This window comes from Equus quagga, chromosome 1, assembly GCF_021613505.1.
Source record: "Equus quagga isolate Etosha38 chromosome 1, UCLA_HA_Equagga_1.0, whole genome shotgun sequence".
Taxonomy (NCBI): domain Eukaryota; kingdom Metazoa; phylum Chordata; class Mammalia; order Perissodactyla; family Equidae; genus Equus; species Equus quagga.
Window position 1 is genome coordinate 28,979,084 of NC_060267.1, and position 23,567 is coordinate 29,002,650.

General features: G+C 38.8%; 1 protein-coding gene across 8 annotated transcripts in view; it reads right to left on the minus strand.

Moving 5' to 3' along the window:
• Positions 1 to 502: 502 nt before the first annotated feature.
• Positions 503 to 23,567, minus strand: part of FGD4 (FYVE, RhoGEF and PH domain containing 4) — a 193,457-nt gene continuing 170,392 nt past the window's right edge. For all 8 annotated transcript variants that reach the window (XM_046668791.1, XM_046668815.1, XM_046668809.1 and 5 more), the window contains 9 exons: positions 22,758 to 22,816; positions 22,280 to 22,426; positions 15,632 to 15,804; positions 11,369 to 11,399; positions 11,060 to 11,152; positions 10,611 to 10,736; positions 6,902 to 7,042; positions 4,128 to 4,268; positions 503 to 2,326 (listed from right to left, as the gene is read on the minus strand). In XM_046668791.1, the coding sequence (XP_046524747.1) occupies positions 2,069 to 2,326; positions 4,128 to 4,268; positions 6,902 to 7,042; positions 10,611 to 10,736; positions 11,060 to 11,152; positions 11,369 to 11,399; positions 15,632 to 15,804; positions 22,280 to 22,426; positions 22,758 to 22,816 (1,169 nt within the window). In that variant the 3' untranslated portion in view covers positions 503 to 2,068. The remainder of the gene's footprint in view (positions 2,327 to 4,127; positions 4,269 to 6,901; positions 7,043 to 10,610; positions 10,737 to 11,059; positions 11,153 to 11,368; positions 11,400 to 15,631; positions 15,805 to 22,279; positions 22,427 to 22,757; positions 22,817 to 23,567) is intronic.

Here is a 23,567-nt window from a genome sequence, read left to right on the forward strand (position 1 = left end):
TTAATGGATCATGGCTGGCTCTCCTTTTACGGAGGAAGGCAACCTAATTATGTCAGCCATAATTAATCTATCTGCTCCTTTGGGGTTGGGGCAAAAAAGGGGATATTTCAAATATTTCTTAAAACAACAGGGCCTGAATAAATGTGTGGCAATCTCAAATTCTGAGTGAATCCATTCTACATTTAAAATGTAATCCCCAAAGGCCAAGGATAGTGGGGTCATTCTTGTGGATTTCTAGCATACTGATGCGTTAAAAAGTGATAATGTTTGGAGCACGACAGGGTAAACGGGAAAAAAAAAAAGAGATCTAATTTACTATATAATGAAGAGCAGCCTCCATGACAAGGAATCATATTCTATCTATTAAAATTCACCGGAGAGGGGCCGGCCTGGAAGCCGAGTGGTTAAGTTCGTGCACTCTGCTTTGGTGGCCCAAGGTTTTGCCGGTTCAGATCCCGGGCGCGGACATGGCACCACTCGTCAGGCTATGCTGAGGCGGCATCCCATATGCCACAAATAGAAGGACCCACAACTGAAATATACAACTATGTACTGGGGGGACATGGGGAGAAAAAGCAGGAAAAAAAATTCACCAGAGGATAAAAGAAAAAAAAATGCTTATACTCTCTTCAATCATCTTGTTCCTTCCCAAATTCTGCCATTAAAATATTGCTTTTCAATATTGTGTCCCTCCTTCACTTTAGTGAGGTGGTTTAAAGGGTTGAGCATAAACTTCCTTTAATATCTATCTACCTCCCTCAAACATGGATTATCACATGTGAATTTTGTTTCATATCTGACAAAGGAATAGGCCCACACAGTTATCTTAAGTGTTAATTATACATAGTCCTCATTTAACCCCGCTTAACAGTCTTATAGAAAAGAGAAACATTACAATAAATGTAGTTTCCATATGTCCCAGTTCTGTGTAAGGTCAGGTATCTTGTACGGTTTAGGTTTTGGTGAAAGTTTTTGTACATGCTGATATTAACTGCTGCAACAACTAAGATTGTAAAAGGTAAAATAACCTGTATGACCTGACCATCCCAGTGACCAAGATGCACTTTATCTCAGAATAATCAAGACTGAAGCATTAATTAAACCCTCATCTTATATTTAAATAGGTATCATTAGCACCTTCAAAGAGAGGCACTGTTTTAAATAGGCACAGAACAAAAGAATAGTACTTTAAAAATACTGTTGGAATTCACTAATATATCCCATGCCACATAAATTACTTTTTATTATAAAAATATCAATAACCTTAGATGTCAATCAGTTAAACAGAAATCATCAAAAACATTTCTTAAGTTTAGAACACTGCTCAATTCCAAGATGAAACATGCTTTATATTTAAAAAATAAATTAGAGACAAGTATGAACCTAAAGCCGAAGAGAAAAGCATGTATAGTATATATATTTTTATATTTATATTTAATACTATATACACATAATTGCTATATACTTAGGATATTTCATTCTTAGGAGTATTTCTACAAAAACAAGTATTATCTTTTCTTAATAAGTTGGAAATTTGAACACCAACAATTTGTCCTTTTTCTTTTGTTTTAAAAGAACATATGTTATTTATGCAGTTGAGCTTTATAACCTAAATTAAATAAGTTAATATTATAGTCTAAACTGTCCCTGTATTTTTTTTTTTACCATGGATCTAATTTGGCAACAGAGAGGTATATCTTTCAAACTGTTACAAGTCCTACATGTGAAAGAGAAGACATTAAAGGGTTTCTTAAATGAAAGTGGCCTATTCTAACCTGATGGTGATAGACTCAACTGATACCATTTTCTTCAAGACAAAAGCACATGTTCAAGGAATATCTCATTAAAAATGCTCCATTTTTCACATTATTTCAAACTTTTATCGGTAGAATGGCTCTGCACATTAATTTCACCAAGAGCACATAAACATATGAAAATAGTCCCCCAAGAGATGCATTTATGAGCCTATATTTTTCAACATAAAGTGCTAAGAGATGAACAAGGAGAGCTGGGAATGTCTTGAGCTGTAAATCTGGAGCCCCCGCCATGCCGTGGTCGGCCCTGGAGTTCAGCACTCTGATTTTCTCTTAGGATCAGGATGATCGTCCAAGGCGGCTGGATGCTCATTAGGACCATCTGGTGTCTCACCTGTGACAGCTAAACGGATGATTTTCAGCCATTTCTGTTTCAGTTCCTCACTGTCTGCGGCAAAGCTGTGCACAGACTTGGACTGGGTCAGTTTGAAACTGTGTGGCAGGTCTGCACTCCGTGGCATATCATCCACAACATAACCCAGGAGTGGAATGGTGGCCTGAGCTCTGACATCCTAGGGAAGAAACATGGTACAGAAGAGTGTGATATGTACTAGCTTACTAGGCGTGACCCTGCATGATTCAGCTTCTACTAAACTTCTTTTCCCATGACCGTTCCACACAGACTGGCACTGTGAGCTCTCCATGGACAGAGATGGTGCTCCAGCATTAGCACACTGCCTGTACATGAGGCCACTGATAATACTGGCTGAATGAATTAATAAATGAGAGCTGACACCTAAATCAGCCAGGAATCATTGACCCTACACCTCCTCTCTGTGAGGGAGCCCATTCAATGCGAAAATGGAAAGAAAAGCATAGTCATCTCAGTGTACAAAACCAGCGAATGTTAATGATGATTTCATGACCAAGCACAGTTTCATTTGGTGTTTCATTTACTCATGTATCAATTCATTTACAGACAGGAAAACGTTATAGGAAAAACAGTGAAATAGAATAAAATGTATACCTTGGCATTTTTAGTCTATATCTGAAAATAAAAAACTTTTCCTAGCCCTTAATGTAGATATAGGCTAAAATACAACAGGGACATTTAAGATTTTGTACATTTCCAGGTGAACGTACAATGGGTTTAAGTGTTGTTTGTTTTTTAAGCACAACACAATCCACAGTGCCTGGTGCTGCTCTGGGCAGACGGCAAAGCTGCTTGTCTGTTCTCCTAGATTTATCTCAGATCCATGCAAACATGGTACTCAAAAATTGTTACTGGATAGAGTTCATCCAAGGTTGATTTAAATTCCCCTTCCTCTCAAATTCCTTTCTTTTTCAGGTATCCCTCTACTGAGGCAAAAAAGGCTTACTATTACAGTAAGTCCCCCATTATCCATGAGGGGTATGTTCTAAGACCCCCCCAATGATGCCTAAAACCTCATACAGTACCAAAACCTATATATACTATGTTTTATCCTGTATATACAAACCTATGATAGAGCTTAATTTATAAATTAGGCACAGTAAGAGATGAATAACCATAATAATAAAATAGAACAATTATAACAACATACTGTAATAAAAGTTATCCTAGATCTTAGCAACCTCAGTATACAATATTTTTTCTTTCCTTATTAAGTCGAGAAATTCACTTTTTCACTGAAAGGAAGAACTTCACAGCTTCTCTATGGCATATGTGAATTGCCAGCAACACTGCTCTTGTGCTTTGGGGCCATTATTAAGTAAAATAAGGGTTACTTCGACACAAGCACTGTGATGCCATGACAGTCAATCTGATACCCAGGACAGCTACTAAATGACTAACGGGCGAGTAGGTAGTGTATACAGTGTGGAGATGCTGGACGAAGGGATGATTCACATCCCAGGTGGGACGGTGTGAGATTTCATCATGCTACTCAGCACAGTGTGCAATTTAACACTCATGAATTGTTTATTTCTGGAATTTTCCACTTAATATTTTCGGACCATGGGTAACTAAAACTGCAGAAGGCAAAACTGCGAATAAGGGGAAACTACTGTATTTGCTATTATTATAAAGTCTCCTCCTTCTTGCTTCTCCCTCTGCTTCATTCCCTTCTCCTCATGCCCTTTCCTCATTCGACTCACCTTTTCTCAAACCCGCTGAACAGGAATGAGAGAAGGGGACAAACGATTCACAGGGTAAAGAAATGATTGGCCACCAAAGGACTCAACCATTCAAGTAAATACACTTGAATTTTAGTCACTCATTATTTTTCAATTGTAATGAAACACAGGGCCACTGCCTGAGCTCTCCGCTTCCACAGAGGAGCGGTGGGAGGGTTCAGAGTTCAGAATCCCTGCAGACGGACGCGGTTTAGATACCTGGGGGGCACCGTACATGTACAGCACGAGAGGGTCTTGTTTGGGGATCACACACCAAGCTTTCTGCCAAGGCTTGGACTTCTCCATATACTGAAGAAAGCTGCACACCACGCTGTTTCCAGATACTTCTGCTGATTCAATCTAGAAAAATTTAATGAATAGAAAGTGAGAGTGAGAGAGACAGAAATTGAACACAAAATGAACCAGAGAGAGAAATAATTCAACTTAAGGGCACATTCATAAAGTATAATGTGTTTCTATAAAATGTCTCCTGGGACTGTCCCAAAAATGGTTCATCTGCAATTATGATTTAAACATTTGTCCAGACCAATTACTAGCATAGGAAAACATTTAAGTCAATTTTAACTCCTTGCATTGCCAGACCTCGAATTTAAATAAAGTTAAACATTTTGTGACTGCTGAGTATATAGGCACGTTTCCTAGCTTGCTACATGTATTATTTCATCTAATCCTCACACCAACACTGAGAAGTTACGCCTTTCATTATCTATAAGGTTCAGACATGAAAGAGCTTTCTCAAGATCACGCATTTGGGAATTGCCGTGCCGGCATTTGAACTTGTAACCACCAAGCTATACTAACTTCAACCATGTAAAAACGCAATAGCAAAGAGGCAAATACTGACCAGCAATCTTTGTCCTGGAACCTGAGATAAGAGTTTTTACAGACGAACATTTAAAATCGATTTGATGATAGAGAACACGAACTTTGGACTCCAATTAAGTGAAATGCTCTCTCTCTTCCCCTCAAATAATTCCATTCTTATTACCATATTACAAAAATTTATACAAAATTATTATTACAGTTTGAATTTTGTCAAGAAAAATTTGTGGAAATTTGTTTTCTCTTGTTATAGAAGTAACACTCTCAGTTTTGCCTCTTGGCCTGCAAAGACTAAAATAGTTTCCCTCTGGCCCTTTACAGAAAAAGTTTGTTGACCCTTGGTCTAGAGTACATAATGAATTAGTTGGCACAAAGCAAGTTTCAAATATGCATTATGTATGTTTGTGCATGTGCACACATACATACTTATATTCTATTTATGGACTAACACTATATAGTTATTTGATTAAATGTTTTAACCGAGTAATTGATTAATTTCTTCCCCAAGTATAGGTTTTTCTAGAAAACTACTTACAGATTTTAATTTCATAGACATAGCCTGAAACTCACCCCTTAAAACAAGCTGACTCATTCTACTCGGCCAGTCTCATCTGTTGCTGTTAAGTCTTGAGGCTATGTTCCTGGGAGCCACTAAAGTGTGTCTTTCTACCCTCCCTGCCCGAGAAAGCCCTACTTTGGTCTGCTGTACAAGCAACATGTGTACCCTAAAAGAATTCAGAGTTATACCTGTAGCTTGTGGGCCTATACTTCTTAACCTCAAGTATAGTTTATATGGCTCTATATAGTTTTATGGACCTTGAAGTTTATGATCCTTTTTCAGTTAACAGAAATGACTTTTTATGCTTATACGGCATAGATGCTCAATGAATACTCACTGATTCTTAATAGACCATAGAAATTCTTAATAAACCAAGTATGTCTATGACTTTAGATACATGGAATTTTGATCATGAGCCTATTCTTCATAGACTTTCCAGACTATCTTGAACTTTCTGCCACAAATGCCTTAATATAATTTATTCCTTATGTTGTTAGTATCTTTTGGTATAAAACTCATTGCAGATACAAGCTGCATTATAATTCTCAGATTTGGGGGTCTGAATTTATTTAAAAACATGAGTCAAGTCACTTGTGAGACATTTCAATAATATTTTAATGCAGTTATCAGATTACTGTCACTGGCTATTAAACGATGCTTTTAATGCAGTAAGTTAGAAGAGTTTTTCAGGTAATAAGTACTTTAATCTAAATTTTAATAATTTCATGCAGTGGTTTCAAAGCCAATATAATGAAACGGAGAGAAAAGCTTTTCTATCAAAAAAAATACCCTGTAGGGGCCAGCCAAGTGGCATAATGGTTAAGTTCACATGCTCCACTTCGGCGGCCCAGGGTTTGCGGGTTCGGATCCTGGGCACAGACCTACATACCTCTTATCAAGCCATGCTGTCGTGGCATCCCACACACAAAATAGAGGAAGATTGGCACAGATGTTAGCTCAGGGTCAGTCTTCCTCAAGCAAAAAGAGGAAGATTGGCAGGGTCAGCCTGGTAGCACAGTAGTTAAGTTCATGCACTCTGCTTCGGGAGCCCAGGATTCACAGGTTCAGATCCTGGATGAGGACTCAGCACCCCTTGTCAAGTCATGCTGAAGTGGCACCCCACATAAAACACAGGAAGACTGGCAACAGATGTTAGCACAGGGCCAATCTTCCTCACAAAAAACAAAACAAAAAAAAAGAGAGGAAGATTGGCAACAGATGTTAGCACAGGGCCAATCTTCCTCATGAAAATAAATAAATAAATAAAAATACTGAAATAATTTGGGCATTAGAAGAGATGACAATTAATATTCTAATATTTGACTACAGCTACCTCCACAAAATCAATATATCTCACTCTTAAATGCATGTTGATTTAACATAGCACTACCCCTCTTCCTTTACATAACTGAGTATAACCCCAAAATTCAGCAATATAGAACAAAAATATGAATCTTGCTCATCATTCTCCAAATTGTTATATACTAAGAGAAATAACAAAATATGTTATTTGTATTCTTCAGCATTACAAGACAATGCTATGTTCCTCTTACAAAAATCTAAAAGATACCCAACATTTAATATTTCATACCTCTAAAATTCCTTTTCTTTTCTTTTCTTCACTGTCTGTGAATCCACTTATTATTTGATAACAGTCTTTACAAACTTTGCTCAATTTACCACCATCATACTCAAGTTGAGCTTTGTAATCAGAACACTTCCAACAAACCACCTTAAATTTAAAAAGATAATGAGAGTGAATAACCATATTTAAAGAATAATAAGATTTAAGCAATAATCAGTTATAGTAGTAATAAGTGAGAAAGAGTTTAATATAAAGGGCAAATTTTTATTAGACTAAGAATATCCGCAGGAACATTCGAGTTTTTATCAGGGTATTACAATGCTGTTTGTGATGGGTTCCGCTTGCTCATCCTCTCTTCCTGGCCTCTAAAGCTAGGAGATCTTCAAAGGCTTGGTCTGGACTTTTGTTCTTCATGTTCTGGATGTTTCATCAATATTCTCCCAAAGTGAACTCATGATCTTCCCTGCCCTCAGCGCTCTCCTTAGCCTACCTCTCACAGTGCTCCCCCTCTCGCAGTGCTCCCCCTCTCACAGTGCTCCCTATGACAGGAAATAGCACAGCCATCTAACCAGTCACGGCAAGTCAGAAACCCAGGAATCATCCTGACACCTCTCTCTACCTCACCCCAAAGAGTCACCACATGACAAAGTGCTGCTAATTTTACCTCCTAGATATTTTCTCAATCTGTCCATTTTTCTATATCTTCCTGATCATCTGAGCCCAAGCTATTGATGTCCTAGTTTGGGCTATTATAACATCATGACTGGTCCTTGTAGCATTCTTACTGGCCTTCAGCTTCTACTCTTATATCCCTCCAAGCTATTTTCCAAACAGCACCAGATTCTCTCTTAAAAATGTTAATCTGATATGTTTCTCCTCTATTTAAAATCCTTCAAAGTCTTCCCTTGGCTCTTGGATAAAGAACAGATTCTTAACCATGGCCTACAAAGTCCTGAATCCTCTGCCCCTCTCACTCTGTGTATCCTCGGTGACACTGGCTTCATCCAGCCCCTAAAGTGCTGTGCTGCCTCCCCCTTTCATCTCTGCTACAGTGAGTTAACTCTTGTTCATCCTTCAGACGTTGACTCAAATCTCACTTCCTCTAGGAACCCTCCACCAACTTCCAGATGAGAGCATGTCTTTTGTCACTGTGTTACTAAAGTTCCCTGTGCTTTGTTTCATGCACTGATTAGAATTTAATCATGTACCTCTGTCATTATTTGATTAATGTTTGTTGCCCTCACTCGGCTGTAAGCCCTCTGAGAGACTGTCCTGGTATGCTTTGCTCACCAGGTAAACATTTACAGAATGCCGATTAATGAATGACTATAATGCAAATGCATGTTATTGCCTAGCGAAGGGTATTTTTTTCTAATTATTAGATGATAACTGTTAAAAAAAATCTTTCCAGTTTAAAAAATTATCTTCTTACAAAAAATAAACAATGTAGGAGAGGATGTGGAGAAAAAGGAACTCTCATACACTGCTGGTGGGAATGCAAACTGATGCAGCCACTATGGAAAACAGTATGGAGATTTCTCAAAAAATTAAAAATAGAACTGTATGACCCAGCTATCCCACTACTGGATATTTAGCCAAAGCACTTGAAATCAACAATTCAAAGAGACTTATGCATCCCTATGTTCACTGGAGCATTATTTACAATAGCCAAGATGTGGAAGCAACCCAAGTGCCCATCAACTGAAGAAGAGATAAAGAAGATGTGGTATATATACACAATGGAATACTACTCAGTCATAAAAAAGGCAAAACCGTCCCATCTGCAACAACATGGATGGACCCTGAGATTATTATGTTAAGCAAAATAAGTCACACAGAGAAAGACAAACATCATATGTTTTACTCATATGTGGAAGATAAACAAACACATGGACAAAGAGAACAGATTAGTGGTTACTAGAGGGGAGGGGGTGTCGGGGGAGAGAATAAGGGGTAAAGGGCACATATATATGGTGAGAGACAAACAATAATGTACAACTCAAATTTCACAGCATTATAAACTGTTACGACCTCAATAAAAACAAATTATCTTCTTGCTACCAGAAGCATCTTTTCCCCCAATTTATAGTGGACAAACTACATTTAAGAAATATTAGTAAATCTTTTGGTTTAGATTCACAGCACGTAAAATTCATGATAAAAAGCTTGTTTGTTGTTTTCTCTTAATTACAATGAAATTACTCTAGGATTTAGAAATTAGACATTTCTGATCCGCAAATTCATATCAACTAGTATCTCATTTTATTTTCTAATCATATAGTATTTTGATAACCCACAAACATATTTTTGTTTGTTTACTGATGCATGTATGTCAACACCTGAAAGTTTCAAGCAACCTCAATGATAAATTTTAAAAAGTCTTACTCTGAGGAAAAAGAGATGTTTGCTATCAATTTAACTTTGATTATAAAACTGTCTTATTGAGTCAAAACTTAGGAACGTAAGTGAGAATAAAAGAACTATCAATAAGAATTGTTGCACATAAGTATATTAATATATATTCAATCATGACGTCAAAGGCCTACTCTTCTGTTTACTTGTTGCTTTTTACAAGAAAGAGTGTAATCTTCGACTTGGTTTACAAGGCTCTCTAAAACCTGCGGCTACCTCTCTCCAGCTTCATCTCATGCTTTGCTCCTCCTCACTCTTTCCACGTCAAACAACTCAATCACTGAAAGCCTGTCATCTGCCTTCTCTGGCTTGAGTTGCTGAATTTTGTTAGAGAAAAATCACAGCCATTAAATGGACCAGTGTGTCCTTAAATGTATAATCATGAACCTCTAATGGCACCCAGAGCCCATCTGTGTTTCTCTGCTAGGCTCCCTTCTCCCTGCCCAGAGACAACTACTTCATACTTAGCCCTCTTTCTTGAATCTCCCCACCCTTCTTCCTTCTCCCTTCGTTTTCAGCTGATGACTTGGCCTCATACTTTAATGAAAATATAGATATCATCAGACGTAAATTCCCTCGTTTCCCACCACCAAATCGAAAGCACACCCACATTTGCATCCATCTTTTCCCTTTTTCTTTCTCATACAATAGAGGAAGTTTCCCTCACCCCTCAAAAGCCTGAACTTCCACTTATGCTATAGGTTCTACCTGTTTTCTCAAAGACATCAACTCCTTTGGTTATTTCTCTCTCTTCCTATTTCTTACACCACAATTCTCCTTACTCATTATGCTCCAGCCACATGACCTTTTGGCAGTCTCAAGAATAGACCAAGCTCTTTCCGATATCTGGGCTTTTGACATACACTTTCTTACTGCTTGAATGCTCTTCCTGCCTCCCTTCGTATGGTTAGCTCATTCTCACCTTTTAGAAATCAGTTTACAGAGAAGTCTTCATTTTTCTAATTAAAATTGGCTCCAAATCCTCCTCTGTTACCATTATTCTCCATTTTTATTTCTTGAGTGCTTCCTTCTTGCATTTATAGTAATTCGAAATGCTTATTTGTCTATTTACTTGACTTTGGTCTATTTTCTCCGTTAGAATGTAAGCTATGTGAAGCCAAGGGTCATTTTGCTTGCCATTTTTCTCTATAACCCAGCACAGTGTTCTGCACATAGTTGTCACTAAAATAAGTTTATCAGTTAAGTGATTTATTGAATGATTTTTTTGGTATTTCCCAAGTTGATGATTTTACAACACTCATATAGTTACTAGCAAGCTTAATGACAAAGAACTCTCACTTACATGTCCACATGCCCGACAGTGATGCCTTCTCCTTGTCAGTGCATTGAAAGACTCTTTGCATTTCATACACATTGTTACTTCATTATCTCGGATCCATCGTGGGGCTCTTTTCCCTAGTTCAGCAGTCTAAAAAAAGGAAAGAGAGATTCAATTTTAATAGGAAAAAAACTATTTCCTTTTATTTACTTATTTAAAAAAAAACCAAAACACTTTGACAACATTGTTCATACCACGTTCTGAAACTCAAGACCCAGGAAAAGAAATAAAAGGTTCAAAGACGTTTAAGCAGTTCAAAAGGCATACACTATTGTATTTATCTAAGAAGGAATGAGATTCTGCCTAAATAGCCAGTTCTAGCATTGCAAAGGAAAAAGCCTGGATGACAAAATGACCAGACAGCTCTTCTGCAATTGCAAAGAGAAAGGAGTGAAGAATTTAACTCAACTTACAGAAACCTCTGAGTGAATGTCATTATCCTTTGCAATTGCATTTCTGAAGGTTTCATGTCTCTGATGGAAAGCATCAATAGTCTCTTGAAGGGCCTAAAATATAAATGAAAGTTAAAGCACACATTAAAGCATTGCATGCAAATTAATGCAAATACTTTATTAAACAAATAACTTTGATGCGAACCACCTTAAAAACTAAATGACCTTGTTCTGATGACTACAATATTGTGCACAATACAACAATATGGGCACGTCTGTGTACACATACAGTTGCCAAAAAACAAAAATGAAAATAGAAATCAGCTTTACCTTGATCCATTCTTCTTTGTCTTGCTCAGAACTACAACAAAACAAAATTAAAGTGAATGCGGAGAACAGTAATGAGTTACATCTGGTAAATAAAACTATGCTTTTAATGTTGGTGTAACTTTCTGGAAAATTCAGAGATTTCCAGGAAGGAGTTACAATCAAAATTAAACAATCTCTGGCAAGTGAACAAATAAATTTTTTTTTTTTTAAAGATTGGCATCTGAGCTAACAACTGTTGCCAATCTTTTTTTTTTTTTTCTTGCTTTTTCTCCTCAAAATCCCCCAGTACACAGTTGTGTATTATTTAGTTGTGGATCCTTCTAGTTGTGGTATATGGGATGCCACCTCAGCGTGGCCTGACGAGTGGTGCCATGTCTGCGCCCAGGATCCAAACCACTGAAACCCTGGGCCACGAAAGCAGAACGCGCGAACTTAACCACTTGGCCACAGGGCCGGCCCCCTGAACAAATAAATTCTTATACAGAGTTTTAGACCATTCATTTACTTTGGTACACATAATTTTTGATGGGGAGAGTTAAGTTTAGCTTTCATTAATACACTGCCCTGACAGTAAGTTTAACAACCATCATCTAATTGTATACATCAGGTAACTCTGTAGATCTAGCATTATACTGGATATATAACTAGTGTTCCAATTCACCTTTATGAAAACACATGAGGATTTTAAAGGCCCACCTTAGAAAGGGTTTCTTTCGATTATCCTTGAGAACCTAAAATAGCTTTGTAAGTCATTAGGGAGCTATTTAACATTTCCTTTGGTAAACAATTTAATTTTATTTTGCTAGGAGGCTTCAGGCAATACCATACCTAACCCATTATAAAGCAAAACAAAAATTTTAAATGCCTGTAGGAAGGAAGTTTCACAGATTAATGGACCCCAGTATTTAATAATTTTCTGTTGGGAAAAAATTTCCTTGACTATAGTCAAGTCACCTATTTTCATTATTTCATGTCCCGTGCAGTGAAACCAGGGGCCAACTTGCTTTAACTATGCTCAGTTGTCTGTTTGAAAAAGTAGTTAGATAATGCATTACTAAAGCCTGCCCTACAGATAACATCTCTAGTGCTTGGGTCACCTTGGCAATAAGTGGGGTGCTCAAGTCTTTCAGGAACTGAGAGTCGACTCCTTGTCCAGTTCAGGCTGGTTGAGACCACCAATTCATCAACTGGGCCTGTGCGGATGACTGATAAATGACCCTTTGATGTCAGGGAGTTAAAAACTCCACCCTCAAATCATGGGAACACTGCCATTTTGTGGACATGTCTTATGAAGAGCCATGAAGCTGGACCATGCTTTCACAAATCATCAATTACCTCACTTGTCCTTAGCTCCTTTCATCTATCCCCACACTTCAGACCACCTTACCCCCTATCCCATAAATAACCCAGAGACCCCATTTTTGGGGAGGCAGATCTGAGATTGATTCTCCTGCCTCCTTGCTTGGCTGCCTTGAGATTAAAACCCTTTCTCTGCTGCAACCTCATCATTTGGTGATTGGCTTACTGTGCGACAGGCAAAAACCTGGTTTGGTAATAATAGCTTACATAGCTGGCTGCTTGTCATATACTACATTAGAAAAATCCCCTTTAGACTCTGGACTCAGTAAAATCTCCAAATTGAGGGATTTTGAAGAGTGTCAAAGAGGTTCTGTTTGTCTGCATGTGTTTGGTAGCTAGGGCTAAGTTTGAGCTCCAGCCTGAATGTCACATGCTTCGGTCCCACAGGCATCACACATGCATGACTCTGGCAGGAGCTTTGCTCCTGTGACACCATCCATCTTTCCAGCAAATCTATTATTGAGCACCACGATGTGCCAGGAATGCTGCTGGAATGTGTGCCTGTCAAATGGAAGACTGCTTATTGTTCACCTGGGGATCCTTAGACCAAGAGCTTTGGTGGAGGGGCTTCAATCTTGCCCTTCAAAAAAGAATTGTCCCTACTGCTGTGCCCTGCCTCCACAAAACCAGCTCTATTAGCCTGGAGCATAGTTATGAGCTGCTTTTAGCCTTTTATATGCAAAGAAACTTGACGAGTCTTTAATGCTTTTTTGTTTCACTTTCTCAGACATGGCAGATTTTTTACTGTTTTGTTTAATTGACTTATTACTATATTTTTATATCCATTTAGCAATAGAAAACCACTGAATAAAAACTACATAAAACTGAACACTTTATATTCTTTTGAATATGGAAGAGGAAGCAGCATGTAAGTGGTCAGTCTTGAGGTTGACTTGTTGAGCAAAAAAAGCAGAACCCTTTTTTCCCAGTTGGCTTCAGAAGTGAATTTTCTTTAAATATCTCCAAATATATACCCAATCTGGGGTTCCATGTAATCCCTCTGACGCTCTAACTTTCTGGGACCTTCAGTGTTTGTTTCCATTCTTGCGAGAGTCATTATAGACTAGATGAAAAGGAATCATTTAATTCAGATCTTCAATTCACCATATAATCATAAATATAACCAGAGCCAGCAGATTTGGGGAAAAAGAAATTTAAGAAAAAATGACCGTGTTTTCAGTCCTAATGGGAATGTATCCAATACTGCATATTAGAACTGTACAAAGTGACGACTGCCTGTACTTAAGAAAATTCCTCATAAGTCAGCCCCATCCTGAAGAAAAAACAGCCCAACTTGCTAATGGAGGGCATTTAGGCAATCCAAGGAACCTTGATAATCTCTTTTCTGCTGTCCAGACACACCCCTTGGGTTTGCAGATTTGGAAGTACGCTGATATTTCAGACCCAGCAGCACCTTCATTCTTCTGCAATGAAGACTTCTGTGATGATAAGAACTATTGATGAGTCCTCCCTGTGGCCAGGGCCAATCACTCAGTGAGTCAACCACTGAGTGAGGACTTGGGTCAGGAGCCTCTAAGCACAGCATCATCCATTCTTCTCTTGGGTTTGATGGCTGGACCCCAAATCCCACCATGACAAGGTAGGAAAACCGTGACATTCAAAGCTAAGACCTCCACCATTTTAACTCATGCTTGAAATGCCTCCTTCTAATCCTCAGAGAAGTCCCCTGGCAGCTCCCTAAACAATGCCAGGTTCAATATAAATTTTCTTTGAGAAATCAAAGAACTAGCCAGCTCTTTCTTCAAACTTTCCCAGCCTGCCACATCATCCATAACTGTAATTTCACCAGTTCCCTGACTCCCTGGGCACAGATTTCTGCTAAAATGATTTATTCTCTTTTGAAAGACTAAAGTTTAAGCTCTTTTTTTTTTTTTTTTTTAAAGTTTAAGCTCTTATGCAGTTAATAAATACAAATATGCAGGATGAATTCACCTGAGCAGCTAGAGCCAATGCTATTGGTGCAAAGGAACAGAAGGGCTCTCTGACTCTCCACAGATTCTAGGGTATCAGAGCCATCAGAGCCGTGATTGGTACTTAACCCTATGATCAGTGACCTTCTGGAATATCCCAATTTTCACCATGCTAGGGGGCTTTACAGAATAAACAGATGACAGTCTCCTACAGCAGGGATTTCAGAGACCTGACAGCACTCTGTCTTCCAGAGGTTCATGCGTGAGGTGGCTGTGATCTACTGCAGTGGTTCTCATGTTTTTTTCTTTCCAAACATGGTTATGCTCCGAGGATGGATGCTAGAACTTGAGCCATTTCTCTCCCATTCAATAAGGCACATAAGAAGAGTCACCTCTCCCGGAAGTCATGGTTACTAGAGGCCACTGCAGCTCCAAATGGTCTCCGTCATGTATCTGCCAACTGTGGCAGGAGAATCATCACCTTTTCTACCCTGTCTCCTCCAAACATCCTCCCCATCAAAATGCCACGTCTCATGAAGGCAGAGCCTCTGAAGGACTGAGAGTTAAACCTTCAACATTTAGCATGGAATAACAAACATCTATAAATATTTATGGATCAAAATGAGAGATGAAGGGAGGAAAGGTTAGGAGGGAATCTTTGCCTACCAGACTCAAAATTCTGGCTTGAATGCAACAACTTCAATCTCTGAGCACCTTGTAAATCTGAAGAGTCAATTTAATTTACTGAATGCTTACTCTCTGAAAACCAGGATCCTAGGCACCAGGGGGGAATCAAAAGGGAAGACATGATTCCTGCCTTTCAAGAGCTTACGTCTCTCCACTTATGTCCATCCAGAGTTATCCCAGAGATCTGTACAATCTACTTGGGAAAGATGCTCAGAATTATTCTGTCCTATGATTCATTCTGACGCTTTTGGAAAGCTGTGTGATAGGAAAACTGTGGTTATCTTACCTGGCTTGCAGTTCCAGTGTTCTCTCCTTCCCAGATACCTGGAAAGTGTGTGGGTATTCCTCATTGTGAGTCTCTAGGATTTTCATTCCATCGATGCCAACCCTGGTTCGAACTGTGAATTTAGAGCCCACCAAGCTGAATCTTGGCACACAGTACAGCAACATGTTGTTGAACTGCAAAGAGGTAGAACACATATCAATAAATAGGAAAACAAAGAAGAGAAAGAAAGGTGACCAACATTGAAAGTAGCCCTAGACAAAAATTTCAAGGAATTTCCAGGGAATGTCATACTTTCTACGTGACCAAAATTATTTAAATATTATATGGAGATTTCATGCTTGTATCAAAATTATCATGTTTTAAAAATTTGTAACATATTTCCCTTGTTGGTTCATAAATATTTTGATATTTAAGTAAACCAATCATCATTTCGTACTATCAAGGAAATTATTTCAATTAAATTCAGCAACAATATATTAAAGATATTCTATGTACTAGAAACTTAAGTTCTCAACTATGTAAGTTGAAGCCGTTAGACAACAAAATGTCTAATTGTTCTCAGAGAGCAAGTCTACAATAGCTGTTAGAGGAAAAGAACATATTTAGTATTTTTACCAATGTACTTAATGTTCACTTAAAAAAAACATGCATATTATTAGTTTAAGTTTCGTTAGAACATATGAGGTTAGCACACTAAACTCTACGTAAAAAAATAAGTCACCATTTTATATTGCCCCATATCTTGGTTAAGAATTTGTCATGTACAAATTAACAGAAAAGTCATCTATTTTAGCAAAAAGTCTTGATCTACTTTTAAAATGAAGGACTTTACTTTGAAATGGAATCAAATTATGTGTAGTGCCTTGTTTCTAGTTAACAAGGAACAGCTCCTGCTAATCAGGACCAAGCAACAATTTGGGGAGGGTATTTAATTCACTTTTGAATATATGAAAATATGCAAAAGAATGAAAGTCTAAATATTTGGGTTAATTTGAAGGCAGATTCCTAAAGAAGGTCCATACATATCTTCCTACTTCATATTTAATGTTTCTAGGGTTATATATATTTTTATACAAGAGCAACTGCGGACTTAAACCCATATGTGCCATGTAACCCCTCATGTCTCAGGATCATTATTTGTGAAAGTCACAGGTTGTTGACAGGATTGAATGAGGAAATATCCTGTTTTCCCAGTCCTCTGGCTCCACACAGCCTTTAAGACAAGAAAGGTTGGCGGATAGTTAAAAGATTTCAACATGTTTATGTGACATTGTCCATTGTACTCATTCTGAAAGCAAATTTCTTACCAGTTGTTCCTCATACGCTATTTTGCAACTTCCTGTAACCAGTGTCATATATTTCATTTCCACACTGGATAATGCCCAAATAAAAAGGCACTAAATGCAGGTCATTAGACATATCTCAGCACCACATTTCCATTTCTAGAAGAGGACACTGATAACCTATGCTTTATCATTAACTGTCCACTGTATTCTCAGTATGGCAATCGTAGTATACAGGATTTAGAGATTTGACAACCCTCTGAAAGGTTCTCACCACCATCCCAGCTTGATTAAGGCAACAGCTTGCCTGCTAACTGTTCTTGTTAACATTGCTCTCTCTCCCTCCTGTCAAGGCCTTCTCAGGTGGGGATCTGGTCAAGGCTGTGAATGGTGCAGCAGGAGCTGGGGAGCTGCCACCAAAATGGACAGGGCTCACACCTTCAAGACAGCAACCACTACCCAATTTTTCCGCAAACTGAGCAACAAGTGTAATGTTATGGCATAAAACTTCTCAGATATCTAATACTTGTACTCAAGCTTGCTTTATAAAGTTCAGCAAAGTCTTGCTATTTTATAGAAACACAAGTCTATGAATATGGAAGTTCTCAGGATTTGCATTTTGTAGTTACGCTCATACAAGATGACAGCCTATCTTATGATATGTTTCTCTCTCCCTTTCGTGCTTTCAGGATTACATTTCCCTTATTACATTCTCTGTAAGTGAGACTGTGCATTCTGAATGGTCAATAAATATATGTTAACCTTACATAACTCAGATTACCATGTATTGCTAATCTATAAATACCTTTTTCTTCTTCCTAGAGGTGAAGGTGAGAGCTCTTGAAGGATACAAAAGATTGTTTACAAAGAAGTAGATGCCATGTATGTAAAAGAATTAGGTAGCTAGTCCTGCTCCGTCTGTGAACCGTGCTCCTGTGGCAAATACCACCGTCACCTTCTCTCTGGGTTTCTACTGATACTCAAAGACGGAGTTACAGTAACTGTAGCACCAAGTAGACAGACTTTCCCTTTCAGTGTAGGAAGTTCCTTTTGTTCGTGCCCAAAGCTCAGAAGTAGTTATGGACCAAGCAAACTCTGGCTGGCGAGGCGAGCTCCAGAAGTGCTCAGTTTTGCTAAAACGTAGAAGCAAGTCTCAATTTTATTAATAGCACAGGGGCGTTCCTCCTCCTTGACTTCCAGTGTTGCTCAGCTATTTATTTCAAGTCTCTTAAAAATATGTTTGACTGAAATAATTCATTTCTTTTTTCATTTAAGATTTTTTAAACTTTTTATTTTTCCTCCTTCTCCCCAAAGCCTCCCAGTACATAGTTGTATGTTTTAGTTGTGGGTCCTTCTAGTTGTGGCTTGTGGGACACCACCTCAGCATGGCTTTGTGAGTGGTGCTAGGCTCGTGCCCATGATCTGAAATGGTGAAACCCCGGGCCACTGAAGCAGAACGCGAGAACTCAACCACTCAGTCATAGGGCTGGCCCCTGAAATAATTCATTTCATGTCTCACCAGTGATAGTTTCATGACAGTTTGTTTTAGAAGGTAAAAGTACACCATTGGAGAAAAATCTAAATCTGTCAAGCTGCAAGGAAATAAGGAACAGAATTCCAAAGAGCCAAGAATAAAACCTCACCTCCTGGGTTATTCTTTGGGGTGATTATTTTTTTTTTTTTAACTTTCAGATGTCAGGTGTGGTTATTTACTTAGTCAACAGAGCGCCTTACATTAATATAAAAAATTATGATATGAAGGCAAGCAAACATGTGAAGATCATCTGAAAGCCGAAATCAGAGTCTAAATATAATTCGGCTTTTCAGACAAGTGGAATATCCCTAAAGGAGAAAATAGAGAACCAGCCCTCATTTTCTTTCTAGAGAGGAATCAAAATAAAAATGGTACTTCTGTGGTTTCCACATATAAAAAAAACAAGATGCTCTATGGGAATAAAAGTGTGCTGGCAAGAGGAGAGGTTCTCTGACAAGTACAGTACCGGAGGGGGAGGATTAAATGAACAAACACCACAGGAAATGCTTCTCAGATGGTCTTCAAAAGACGTGTGTGGCTTTCCTAAAATTCCTGCCGTATGACTCCACGCTCCTGGGAGGCAACGGCATGATACATTTGATAGCTTATAATAGCTGGAACAAGATGTGTCCTCTCCTCAAAGTCACTGCTGCTGTATCCCCCCCAAGGCTCTCTGCCACCTGTCCTGCAAGGAGCTGCTTAGTTTGCTCTGTATCAAGGTCTTCGACCTCAAACGATTTCCAGAATAATTTTCAAATGTGAAAATCAAACCAAGGCATGTGGCTAGACAGAGCTGAAAGTTTAACTCTAGAAATTGTAACACTAATGTGGAAGAGGGGAAAGAAATATTACCGAAGCACCTAAAGGTAGAGACCAAGGAAAGACCACTGACTCCCAGGCATTTTGCCCAGAAATTGTATCAAACATCTCTTTTTTTTTAAGATTTTATTTTTTCCTTTTTCTCCCAAGGTCCCCTGGTACACAGTTGTGCATTTTTCTTAGTTGTGAGTCCTTCTGGTTGTGGCATGTGGGATGCCGCCTCAGCATGGCTTGATGAGCAGTGCCATGTCCGTGCCCAGGATCCAAACCAGTGAAACCCTGGGCCGCCAAAGCAGAGCACACGAACTTAACCACTCGGTCACGGGGCCAGCCCCTAAACATATCTTTTTAATCTGTATTTTTGATGCTTTCATATCCTGGGGCTTTGCTGACACTGGAGGAACTGCTCCTCTCAGGGTTATCCAGTCCCTAGAGATCATAGATAACACACCTGTGCAAGCATGCCTTTTGTATGGAAACCAACCAAACCAGAGCCCACACCCCAACCATCTCCTCTATCGAGCTCTTACACTCTGGGCCAGTATTCCCCTGCCCTCCACCCGCTTTGTCCCAGAGCCTGATGAAATTATCTGATTTAGAGAATCCTAAACCTGTCTACCTTGCCTTGCCCATTCCTTCTCGCAGAAACCACAATAAAGGTTCTTGTCCCCATTTTCTGCTCACTCCCTCTGCCTCCTGACTGATCCTGGTGCATTCTCGTGTAGCTCCCCCCAGTGTGGCATGCCCCCTCCCTTTGGATCTTGTGAGCCTAACTACCTTTTCAATGGAAGTCGTCTCCTGATCTGGTGGCCTCATCACACCTGAATAACAAAACCTACATTTCAAAATAAATAGACCTCTGAAGCCTGACAGGACATTGCACGTCCTTGATTTATATTTAGCTCTCTGTATAACCTCTGTAAGGTGACATAATTCTGTTGAATTCAAATGAAGATTTTTATAGTTAATTTGGACAATATCTATACATTTTTTAAAGTTATTCAGATATAATTCATATACCATAAAATCTACCCTTTTAAAATGTACAGTTCATGGTTTTTAGTATAGTTGTAAATTGTGTAACCATCACTACTATGTAATTCCAGAACATTTCATGACTCCAGATGGAAACCCTATATCTATTTCCTCTTCCCCACCAGCCCTCAGCAACCACTACTTACATCCTGCCTTTATGCATTTGCCTATTCTGGACATTTTATATAAATGGAATCATACAGTGTTGGCCTTCTGTGAATGGCTTCTTTCGCTTGACAAAGTTTTCAAAGTTCATCCATGTAGCATGTATTAATATTTTATTCCTTTTTATTGCCATATAATATTCCATTGCATGGATATAACACTGTTTACTCGTTCATCAGTTGATGGACATTTAGGTTGTCTCCACATTGGGCTATTATGAATAATTTGGCTACGAACATTCATGTTCAAGTTTTGGGCAGACATATGCTTTTAATTTTCTTGACTTATACAAACTAGGAGTAGAACTTCTGAGTCATACGGGGACCAAATGTTCTTTTTAAAAAATGAGGGGTCATGGGCTGTCCCCGTGGCCGAGTGGTTAAGTTCGCGCGCTCTGCTGCAGGCGGCCCAGTGTTTCGTTAGTTCGAATCCTGGGCGCGGACATGGCACTGCTCATCAGACCACGCTGAGGCAGCGTCCCACATGCCACAACTAGAAGAACCCACAACGAAGAATACACAACTATGTACCGGGGGGCTTTGGGGAGAAAAAGGAAAAAATAAAATCTTAAAAAAAAAAAAAAAAATGAGGGGTCAGCCCCATGGCTGAGTGGTTAAATTTACACACTCCACTGTGGTGGCCCAGGGTTTCGCCAGTTCGAATCCTGGGCACGGACATGGCACCGCTCATCAGGCCATGCTGAGGCAGCATCCCACATGCCACAACTAAGAATGTACATCTATGTACGAGGGGGCTTTGGGGAGAAAAAGGAAAAAAATAAAATCTTAAAAAAAAAGAGAGAGATACTGAACACACTCCCTCTGCTTGAGAATTAGTTCCTATACATTTTCCTTTTAAGGGAGGCTGTAACCAGACAACAGAAACCTCTAAGCCGTCAATGACAGCTCATACTATGGCTGGTGAGATGATTGCCTTGCAGCAGAAAAGTCAGACATGAGTAACATCCAGGAAGGTATTGTGTGCCAGTCACTGGGCAGCCTCTTTACCAGTGTGTCTTTGTTTCTCTGCCTTTAATAACAATCATTATAATAGCTAACATTTACTGAGCTATTACTCAATGTTAGCTTATTGTTACTCAGTGTTAGCTATTATTATGATTATTATCATATCATTAGATATAGAAAGGAAGTGGAATTAACAAAGACTAAAAATGTAATGGCCTGAATGTCCCCGGAAGAGCTCTTACATTTGAGATGAGCCTCAGACTAACTGTCACTTCCCAGAAGTGAAGGAAGGGTTAGGGACTGACTGCAGTGAAAGGAACTATGTAGTAGACTCATGTAGTTTTCACATAGATATTTTAGGCACAAGTTTTACGACCCTACCTATATATTTCTTCCAACTAGAAAGGTTAAAAGTAGCGATCAGAGGGTTTTAGGAAGAGAGATGTTGTCAGGAAATAGTATGCCAACAAAATATCCAGGAGATGGAAACCATTAGCCTGGAAGAATGAAAGGAAAGAGAAAATCTAAACAAAAGGAGGATTTCAGAAAGCATATCATATCCACATACGCACTGATGTCTATGATCATCATGGGAAGATTAAATTGTCTTTAGTATGTGAAATATTTAAAAAAAAAAACACAAAAAAACCTTACCAAAAGATTTGTGTCCTTAAAATAACAAGTGTCAGTTACTAAGGACATCCCCTTATGTGGAATCCTGACAGTGTTGACTAAACCAGGTAGATATAATTGCTTTTGTCAGCAAGCAAGCATCCTACTTTTCTAAGACATATATAACAATTTCATGAATTATTCCTATGTGACTTGTTCACACTACAATACTCACTAAGAAAAGGTAGCGTTCTTGTGCTGACGTGTTCCGAGCAGCTAGTTTGAGGATCTGTCCTTCTTTTATTAGTTCATTTGAAGGATTTACAATGTCTTCTTCTTCTCCCAACATTTCATAAATCTCTAAGAGTTTCTTTAGGTTCTCCTAGGAAATTAAAACAAAACAGCACGATCAAATGTAAGGAGGTTTCACCTTAGTGGCTTTAACAATACACTGACCTTAGCTAAAATATGGACAATTCAGAAGGGACTGGGACTAAGCATAAATTTTGGTATAAAATGTGTCAGTTATGAGCAAATTGAAACCTGGGAGAAGAAGGGAGAGAATTATTCCAGATAACACTAAATATTTTGTAAACAATCTTTTTCATTCGCCTGTATCAATTCATTTTGGTCCAAACCTGTAGATAGTGTTAGGCTATATAGTTGACAATTACCTAACTAGAAGATTCCTGTCTCCTCTGAAAACCACTTACCATTTTTCTTATTGCACTATTAGAATGGCTTGCTGCTGTAGATATAATTTCAAGTGATTCTAAATGGGAAAAAAGAAAAGTAAATAAATATACTTTGTCCTTACTATGCTGCTAGATAGCTGAGTAACATACACTACAATAAGAAGAAATCTGAGACCAAAGACGCATGATGAAAGCAGGGGCAATTTCCATTTACAAACTGGATACTCTCAAAAGTTCATTTGTAAGTCTATTACTTGGAACTTGAAGGGTATTTCCTCATTGAAAGTCATATGCAATGGTTAGGCTCACAGGTGTATGTAATCCGGAATGGACCTTCCAAATCAACAAACACCATGTACACTAGTTTGGTACCAGGCACTTTTGCTAGGTGCTTTCATATGTATTATGTCAGTTAATTCTTAGACAGCCTTGAATGGAAAGTACATTAGCTCCATTTGGCAGATGAAAGAAATAGAGAGTAATATGACTTGGCTAAGGTCACACAAGTAAGACGTAGGGCCACATTTGAACCTAGGTCTTCTGACTCAAAGTTCTACAACATTTCAGTAGTAGTGAGGATTTTATTAGTTTCATGAGCAAATTAACCACTGAGCATAACCAACTTCTTGGGGAAGACACTCACAGTTCTAGCCTTGGTCAGTTGAAAGGGAATCTTCAATGCCAATGCCAATGGAGGGTGTTGTTGCTGAGGCAGGTAGTAGGGAGAGATGGGAATGGGACCCTCTTTTGGTCTGGGCAAGGCAGGGGCTCCAGGAGTGCTGGTGAAGGGCTGTGGAAGCTGAGGCCTCCTGCTGGATCAACCCCAGG